This window comes from Natrix helvetica (genome assembly GCF_964273705.1).
Source record: "Natrix helvetica genome assembly, chromosome: 5".
Taxonomy (NCBI): Eukaryota; Metazoa; Chordata; class Lepidosauria; order Squamata; family Natricidae; genus Natrix; species Natrix helvetica.
Genome location: NC_138551.1, coordinates 142,247,786 through 142,257,469, shown reverse-complemented (window position 1 = coordinate 142,257,469; position 9,684 = coordinate 142,247,786). Strand labels below are relative to the sequence as shown.

Genomic DNA, 9,684 nt, shown 5'->3' with positions numbered 1-9,684 from the left:
AAAGTGTTTTTCCCCTCCCTCCCTATGTAGGAAGTTATCACCCAGCCCTCTCCCAGAAAAATGAAATATCCTAGGAAATATTGATAAGGCAGAGTATTATATTTTCCTGGATGTGAAAAAGGGAGAAACACATTTTAAAAACTAAGTAAATTCCTGCAGCTTCCTGGCCATCCTCACTTTATCAATGGGCCATTAAGAAGGCCAAGCTAGTCCACTTTACATAATAAAGAGTTCTCCCCTTCAGCTCCAGGGGGATGGGATTAAGGCAGGATAATATAAGCCTTTACTCAACTGACCACATGGCATCTGAACTCAATCAAACCTGGATTCAAAACTCAGCCTAGAGGGTTGCCCTTGCATGGGCACATGGGAGTCTGACAGCCAATCAGAATACAGTTCTTACACAGGAACAGGAAACAGATAGGTGGGGCCGAACAGATTATAAAAAGCCCTGCAAGCCCTTCTTCACTCTCTTCTCTTCCCTTCTCTTCTTCTCCACCAACATTGAAGCATGTGATCACCTTTTCTGTCCAGGACTCAAGCCATGTAGCAAACCATCTTTCCAAGCAGCCTCCATGTCTCCAGTGTCTTTTTCCCCACTTGGAGCCGAACCCAGGAGGACATTTCTTCCAACACAGAGGCGAAAAAAAATACTTCCACAAAAGAAAATTACCAAAGGAAAGCATTTTTTATCCAAGAAAACAAAAGAAGTCTCCATCCATGTATTCCTTTTTTAATTCCGTTTTGCGGTTATTAACAGCACTCATATAGCTAGAAACAGGATCAGGTCAATAGCATCGTTATTCCCAAATCCTACAGCCCCCCCAAAAAATAAAACAGAGAAAACACCATCAAGGAAGATGTTGAAGGCCTGGCTAGAAATTAAAATTAACACCAGCAGCATTAAAAACGAAAGGTAAAGTGCATTTTGGGGGGAAATCTTGTTAACCCGCAGCGTCTTTAGGGGGTCCACGCTTACAACCGATCAGTGGCCAAACCCCAAATTGTCAGATTCTCACAAATTTGGCTGAGCTGGCCGGAAAGATAATTAAATGCCCCCCAACTGAGAACAGTGAGGAAAGGAGGGAGGACCCAGATGCTAATGGGAAGACACTTCAAAAATCACATGAAGGCATCTTGAAGATGTGTGGACTTCAACTCCCAGAATTCTCTAGCCAGCTGACCAAGGAATTCTGGGAGTTGAAGTCCACATATCTTCAAAATGCCAAGATTGAAAACCATGGTACTGGAGGGTCTTTCGATCCCCCAAAAAACCCCAGAATAATCCCAACCGTGGCACAGATTAGACTGGCACAAGCTGCTCCCAGTGCATGCCCCCTTCCCAAGCCGATACCCCCTGACTGAGCCCAGGAGGAAATCAATATATCTGCCAATGTAGGCGTATTTTGGAAACTGAATTTTGAAAAGGGATGGGGCTGGATTGAAAAGGGAGCAACGTCCTTATTTCTCTTCCTAAAAAAAAAACACTAATAATTGAAAGGTACGAGAGACAATGGAAGAAGTCGTGAAAAGGTTCATAAACAAAGGAAGGGCAAAGGGGGAAAAATGTAGAGAAACAATCAAGAAGAGGTCAAAAATCCATTACAGCTGATTAATTCTGTCTACCCTCACTTGAAGGAGACACAAAATGCCATTGTCTACGTTTTCCCTCTGAATCTTTTTCTTACATTTCATCCGTCTTAACTCCGTGCGTCACCCTCAGTCCACCTGCACACACCGCCTCTAATAAATTCATTCGTGTTTGAAATCAACTCGGTTAACTTCATAAGGACTAGCCCCTTTAGGAGGCTCTGTTTTAGGGCAAACGACACGGCGATCGTAATCAGAGCATAGAAATCTTGAGGATCTTCACAGAACCTTTGATCCACTCGCTATGTCACAAGCGCATAAGGAGAAGATGGGATTTCAATGTTGAAGAAACCCAACCAAATATAGTTCCTTGCTTTCCAAAATTCAGAAGCCAAGCTCTGAAACTGGTCTAGGATGCACCAAACTTTGTCCTATAAATTACGATTAAGATTTCCCTTCGGGAGGAACAGTCTCATTCGTTTGCGGCAAGCAGGCATTTGGGGGTTAATTTCATTCCGCACCCCCTAAGAAAAATCAATACGCCAATTAAGTTGCTATTTTACCGACCGCTGAAATAAAACGAGTCAAGAGATTAGATGCAGGGTTTGGAGATACCCCAGCCTAATGTCGGGATGGTCAACGTTTCTTCTTACTAAGCCAAAAACAGCTAAGATTGCAAGGGCTGGCTATGAGAATAGAAGCGCCCACGTTGAGGAGAAAGGAAAACAGGTTTCAAAATTAGCTGTGTGCACGGAAGGGACGGGCGCAAAGGGGAACGAGACTTTCCACTTCCAGCCACCCCAAAAAAGTTCCCATCATCTGGAATTATTTTCCCAGTAGTGTGACTGGGAAGGAGGGGGGGGAACAGCCAGCCTCTTGGTGGACTCTCATTTCGGTGGCTTATCTGCTCTGCTGCAAATACTGATGTGTGAACATGTTCAGCTCGCTGTCCAGCCATCCAGCTTTATTCCTGTAGGGGCAGAGAACCATATTAGAAAAAAAGAAATAACTTATAGCAGTGATGCCGAACCTTTTTTGGCTCGCGTGCCATAAGTGGGGGGTGGGCAGGGGGGTCGTGTGCGGGCGTGCCGCACCCATAATGCAATGCCCGACACACCCCCAGTGCGCATGCACGCACTACAGGCGCGACCCCCCATTTTTACATGCTTTTTTCACCCTCCCCAGGCTCCAGAGGATTTATAGGAGCCTGGGGAGGGCGAAAACAGCCCCCCTCGCCCCCCCGGACGCCCTCCGGAGGCGTCAGGGATCATCCGGAGGCTTCCTTGACGCCTTCGGAGCATTTAAAACGACCCTCCGAGCAAACCAGAAATGACTTCCGGGTTTGCTCAGAGGATCGTTTTGAGCGCTCTAAAGGCTTCAGCGACCATCCAGAGGCTCCACGACGCCTTCGGAGCACTCAAAACGACCCTCCGGGCAAACAGGAAGTGACTTCCGGTTTGCCCATAGGGCTGGTTTTTTGCGCTCCGGAGGCTTCAGGTAAGCTCATGAAGCCTCCGGAGGGCCTCCGGGGGTGGGGGAGAGGCTCTTTTCACCCTCCCCAGGCTCCTATAAAGCCTCTGGAGCCTGGGGAGGGCAATAGATGGCTTTTTGACAAAAGGTTTGCCATAGGTTCGCCATCACTGACTTACAGCCTTTTAATGGCTAGGTTAAATCCATTCAAGCCAGCTTTGCTTCCGCTGAGCCGCAAAAGCGGAGCATACCAAGTCGTTATTCAAATTGAAAACGCCAGGGACCTTTTTCAAATATAGAATACTGCAGAAGAGAGTAGAGCTGTCTAAGTGCTTATTGCTATCTTCCTTCCTTCCTTCCCTCCCAGTGGTTAGAATGTGGTATTGCAGGCTAACTGCCCAATACCAACAGTTCGATCCTAACCAGCTGCAAGTTGGCTCAGTCTTTCGTCCTTCCAAGGTGGGTCAAATGAGGGCCCAGATTGTTGGGGGGCAAGAGGCTGACTCTGTACACCGCTTAGAGAGGGCTGTAAAAGCATTGTGAAGTGGTCTATAAGTGCTATAGCTATTCCTTCCTTCCTTCCTTCCTTCCTTCCTTCCTTCCTTCCTTCCTTCCTTCCTTCCTTCCATCCATCCATCCATCCATCCATCCATCCATCCATCCATCCATGGTGCACAGTAGTTAGAATGCAGTACTGCAGGCTAACTCTGCCCACTGCCAGTTCAATCCTGACTCAATCCAGGTTGACTCAGCCTTCCATCCTTCCGAGGTGGGTAAAATGAGGACCCAAATGTTGGGGGTAAGAGGCTGACTCTGTATATCGCTTAGAGAGGGCTGTATAGCACTGTGAAGCGGTATATAAGTCTAAGGGCTATTGCTATGTTGAGAGTGCGGGAGGGTCTCAGGGAAGTCCTGCCTTAGCACTTGGTCACCACAGATTCCCTGTGTCCCGTATCACCCCCACCATGGCCATGCCCCCTGCCACCCACCCAACCCAACCCTGGCCTTCCGAGGTCAAACATAACCCTGATGCAGCCCTCAATGGTCTCTAGTTTGACACCCCTGGGCCCTGCCATTCAGCTGTGGACAGAGATAAAAATGGCAACGCTTACCTAAGTAACTTGTGGACAGAGATGAAAATGGCAACGCTTACCTAAGTAACTTGTGGACAGAGATGAAAATGGCAACGCTTACCTAAGTAACTTGGCTCTACTCTGCAAGGTATCCAAAATCTCAATCTTTTGATTCAGGCCTGCAATTTCTTTCTCCAGATCGTCTCTCGTCACATCCACCTGCTGGCAGAGTTGAGCGAAGGTTCCCGCCAGTTCCCTTTGACAAGATGTTTTTAAAGCGAAAAAGGAAAAAAAAAAAAAAAGGGATAGTCAAAAAAAAAAGTGAAAGGGGACAAGGCACTTTTACCTCAATGCGAGAAAAGCCTCTTTCTCCCTCCTATAAATCTAATGCAGGTAGTTCTTGAGTTACGACCACAATTGAGCCCCAAATTGACGTTGCTAAGTGAAACATTTGTTTACGTGAGTTTGCTCCATTTTACAACTTTTCTTGCCATGGTTGTTGAGGGAATCATTGCGTTTGTTAAGTCTTAGACACTGAGTCCCTATATGAGTTTGCAAAGCAGGCTAATTTTAATTCTTCTATCTGCAGGGTTGAGGTGTATGCTACCAATTTTTAAAAGCTTTTCCCCCCAAGCGACTTCTGATGTTTTTTCTACTCGGAGAAGGCCAACATGGTTGGGTGTACAGGCGGTCCTCGACTTACGACTGCGGTTCAGCCCCCAAAAGTTCTATTGCCAAGCGAGACGGCTGTTAAGCGAACTTTGCTCCATTTCGCAACCTTTATTGCCGTGGTTAAGTGAATCTCTGCAGATGTTAAGTCGGTCACAGCATCACAAGAGTTGGAAGGGACCTTGGAGGTCTTCTAGTCCAACCACCCTCCACCCCCCCCGTGGCTCAGGCAAGACAGGCCATTTCAGAGAAATATTTAGATATATTTGTCTGAATGTTTGTCAAATGTTCAGACAAATAGTCACACGGCTGTTAGATGAACCTGGCTTCCCCATTGTGAGAAAGTCACAAAAGGTGATTGTGTGATCCTGGGGACACTGCAACTGTCATATCCACCGGTTGCTAAGCATCCAAATTTTGATGCTGCGACGGTGACAAATGGTTGTAAGTTGCTTTTTTCCCAGTGTTGTTAACTTTGGTCACTAAATGAACGGTCGTAAGTCGAGGACTGCCTGCATCCTGCAAAACGCCAGTCTGGACCTCAGGCTGCACTGGCAGGAGCTGGACGCAGTGGGAGGGAGATGTTGTGGCCCGCCAGCGGCCAGGAGAGCTGGTGGCAGATTCGGACAGTGAGGAGGTTAGGGAGGAACCTGGGCCAGTCCTGGAGGCTGGGGAAGGCTCTGATGAGGGCTCTGTGTCGGAGGCAGAGAGGGGGCCGGAGCCATATGCCAGTTATCAGCTGCCTTCAGAGTCAGACATCAGTGAGGCAGAAGAACAACTGGAGCCTGTTCCCAGTGGGCGCATGCGCAGAGCTGCCAGGAGAAGGGAACAGCTAAGGAGCAAGGGCCGACTCGGGAGTAAAGGCACAGGTGGATGGTGAATGGTCCCTCCCATAGGGAATAAAAGAGGAACGACAGGGGAGGGGAGTTTGCAGGAGACAATTAGTTCAATCCATTAGGGTGAAGATCCGTCCCTGACTTCTTGCCAAGTAATTGCTGCTACAGCATGGAATTTGGAAGATATCGGCCTGCCAGCTCTCCAAGCCTGTAGTTGTGAAATCTCATAAAAGGTTGTTGGCCGGGACTTTGCTGGAGAGGAATTCCCTTTAACCTAAATAAAAGAGGTTTTACTGGGACGAGGAGTCTGCTTCACGATCTTGAGAGGCTTAGGTCAGAACGGGAGGGGGCTTCACTCACTGCTGAACTTGGTGGCTGCAGTTGGATCCGGTGTAGCTGACGATGAGCTGAAGCTTCTCCCCGGCGTAGTCCACAAACTGGCGCTTGAAGGCCCTCTCTTTCGCCTTCGTGGTCCAGGTGAGGCGCTCGTAGACGTACAGGAGTCCGTAGAGGCCCAGGGAAAGGGCGATCAGCCTCCAGCCCACCGCCTTCCAGACCTAGGGGTGGGGATGCAGACAGAAAATGGGCTTGGCCTCAGAAAGAATGGCAACTTTTTAACGGAATGTGTCACGGCGGAAGCTTGGCTCACTCTGAAAACACTTCGTCTCGCAGCCGGACTGTCCACCCTGAAGCGAACCTGTCCGGAGCCATCTTTGAGGCTTCAGGTGGGAGGGGGAGGTAAGTCCTTAGCTAGGGTGTTGTAGTCAAAATAAAAAATGTTCCTGTGGGAACCAAGGTCATTCCAACAGGTGGCTGGGAGAGGAGGAGCGAAGTAACCAAGTAACTGGCCAGCATCTCGACTGGACCATGTGGCTAATGACTTGGAGATGAAGGAAAACCTGATCTTTTAATTAGGTGTGTTCATGGGAACTTTCAGAGTCGGTTTTTCACCAGCCTGTGCTAAAGTTACGTATCCAATAAAACTGTTCTTTTGAGAAATCGACCCGCTTCAGAGTTCTGTTTTCTATGGGTGCATTAATAATAATAATAATAATAATAAATTTGGATTTATTAGCCGCTCCCTTTCCGGGCAGGACTCGGGGCGGCGTACACCAAGACATATATAAACATACATATATACAAAAGACATACATGCACGGAGGAGGTAATAGATTAAAACATTAAGACAAATTAAAACCATTAACAAATAAAAATCCAATATACAATAAAAATTTAAAATTTAAAAAAGACAGTCAGGAGGAATATGAAAAATTACGGTTGAGCCAGGCCGGATGATTGAAAGAGGTGGGTCTTCAACTGTACACGGAAGGAGCGGAGATCGGAAATAATCCTGATGTCACGGGGGAGGTCATTCCACAGGGCTGGGCCCATCACAGAGAAGGCTCTGCTCCTGGATGTCGCCCCCCGACACTGTTTGGCGGACGGCACCCCGAGAAGTCCCTCTCTGTGTGAGCGAATTGGTCGTAGGGATGTGTGGGGCAGGATGCGATCCTGCATGTAACTAGGTCCTCTGCCATGAAGCGCTTTAAAGATCATAATCAAAACCTTGAAACGCACTCGGTAGACCACAGGAAGCCAGTGCAGCTCGCGCAGGAGAGGTGTTACAGGGGAGTATCTAGACCTCCCCATAATCACCCGCGCGGCCGCGTTCTGGACCAACTGTAGTCTCCGAGTGCATCTCAAGGGAAGCCCCATGTAGAGAGCATTGCAGTAGTCCAGGCGAGACGTCACTAGCGCATGGGTGACTGTGCGTAGGGCATCCCGGTCCAATAAGGGGCGCAATTGGCGCATCAGGCGGACCTGATGGAACGCCCCCCTAGCCACGGCTGTTACATGGTCATCCATGGACAGCCGGGCATCTAGGAGGACGCCCAAATTGCGCACCTGTTCCATGGGGGCTAGTTGCACGCCCCCAATGGCCAGAGATGGAAGCACCTGGTTGAACCGGGAGGCCGGAAGCCACAGCCACTCCGTCTTGGAAGGGTTGAGTTTTAGTCGGTTGCCATCCATCCAGACCCGTACGGCCTCCAAACACCGGGACATCATTTCGACGGCCTCATTGGGGTGGTTCGGGGTGGAGATGTATAGCTGAGTATCATCAGCATACAGATGATATCCCACCCCAAAGCCACGGATGATCTCGCCCAGCGGTTTCATGTATGTGTTGAACAGGAGAGGCGAGAGCACCGATCCCTGTGGCACTCCACATGTGAGTGACCTCCGGGTCGAACTCTGCTCCCCTGCCAACACACGTTGCGTCCGGTCAGAGAGGTAGGAGCCAAACCACCGTAAAACGGTGCCCCTGACTCCCAGCCCCTCTAGCCGGTGCAACAGGATACCATGGTCGATGGTATCGAACGCCGCCGAGAGATCTAATAGGACCAGGATAGAGGAACAACCCCTATCTCTGGCCCTCCAGAGATCATCAACCAATGCGACCAAGGCCGTCTCCGTGCTGTGCCCGGGTCGGAAGCCGGACTGGCGCGGGTCTAGATAATCATTTTCCTCCAGGTGACGTGGGAACTGCTGTACCACCACATTCTCTACAACCTTCGCTAAGAAAGGAAGGTTGGAGACAGGACGATAATTGGCTAGGTCCGTTGGGTCCAGGGAAGGCTTCTTGAGCAGGGGCCTCACCACCGCCTCTTTCAAGGCGGCCGGTAAAGATCCCTCACCCAGCGAGGCGTTCACTAGGCCCAGGAGCCAGTCGCGCGTAACCTCCCAGGATGCCAGTACAAGCCAGGAGGGACACGGGTCCAATAAACATGTGGTGGGTCGCAGACGTCCACGCAACCTGTCCAAATCCTCGATGGCAACCGAGTCAAACTCCTCCCAAAACGGTCCCTCAAGACTCGCCACGGGCGTCTCTACTGGACCACTGAAAGGGGCCCATCCCATCCGGATTTGAGCGACTTTGTCCTGTAGATATTTCCCAAACTCCTCTGCTCTGCCCTGTAAAGGGGCTTCCCGCGGTCTCTCAAACAAGAGGGAGCGGGTCACCCGAAACAGGGCGGCAGGGCGGTTATCTGCGGACGCAATAAGAGCGGCACAATATTGACGTTTGGCCGCTCTTAGTGCCACAAGGTACGTCCTCAAATAGGCTCGTGCCTGTGCTCGGTCAAATTCGGAACGGGAGGATCTCCAACGACTCTCTAGGCGTCTCTTGTGGCGTTTCATCACCCTTAGCTCCTCAGTAAACCAAGGGGCCAGGGTGGTTCGTCGCCGCAGGAGAGGCCGCAAAGGCGCCACCCGGTCTAGGGCCCCGGTAGTCGCACTGTTCCATGCGTCTACCAGGTCCTCTACTCGAGGGCGGGTCAGATCCACAGGAGGTGGCCCAAGCTCCGTCTGGAACCTATCTGGTTCCATCATGCGCTTGGGGCGGAACCATCTAATGCCTTCCGGTTCCGCCTCGGAAGGCTGACATTGACAAGAAGCAATAGGAAGGAAGGAAGGAAGGAAGGAAGGAAGGAAGGAAGGAAGGAAGGAAGGAAGGAAGGAAGGAAGGAAGGAAGGAAGGAAGGAAGGAAGGAAGGAAGGAATTGGAACGTAAGGGAGTTATGTGGGGGGGTGTCAAATGAACGCAAGAGCCAGCGTCTCAAGGTCGACTGCTGGGAAAGTCTAATAGATGAAGAGCCCGTTACCCAAACAAAAGGAACGTCATGGATTGGAGGAAAGAAAATGGCTAGGGGAGGGCCAGGAGAAAAGGGGACGTTTAATTATGCTATTTGCACGTGAACCTGTTAGAACTGGTTTTGCTACTTCTGTATCCATGCCAGCTCAGGATATTGTACTCTTGGAAAGTTAAAATGCCCCAGGAGTCTTTTGTTTGATGAATGAACTGCAAGGGACGGTTGACAGAATAGAAGAGAATAACAGGGTTGGAAGGGACCTTGAATATCTTCTAGTAATGGCTGCCTGATCTCTTCTTAAGAGCCTCTAGTGTTGAAGCATTCGCAACATTCTGGTGGCAATGCGTTCCACTGATTACCGTATTACCGAGTATAAGACGCCCCAGAGTATAAGAC

General features: G+C 49.8%; 1 protein-coding gene across 2 annotated transcripts in view; it reads right to left on the bottom strand.

Annotated features, from left to right (window-relative positions):
* Positions 1–669: 669 nt before the first annotated feature.
* Positions 670–9,684, bottom strand: part of MFN2 (mitofusin 2) — a 35,996-nt gene continuing 26,981 nt past the window's right edge. For both annotated transcript variants that reach the window (XM_081954628.1, XM_081954629.1), the window contains exons 17-19: positions 5,999–6,195; positions 4,255–4,389; positions 670–2,560 (exon numbers count right to left, since the gene is read on the bottom strand). In XM_081954628.1, coding sequence (XP_081810754.1) covers positions 2,491–2,560; positions 4,255–4,389; positions 5,999–6,195 — 402 coding nt within the window. In that variant the 3' untranslated portion in view covers positions 670–2,490. The remainder of the gene's footprint in view (positions 2,561–4,254; positions 4,390–5,998; positions 6,196–9,684) is intronic.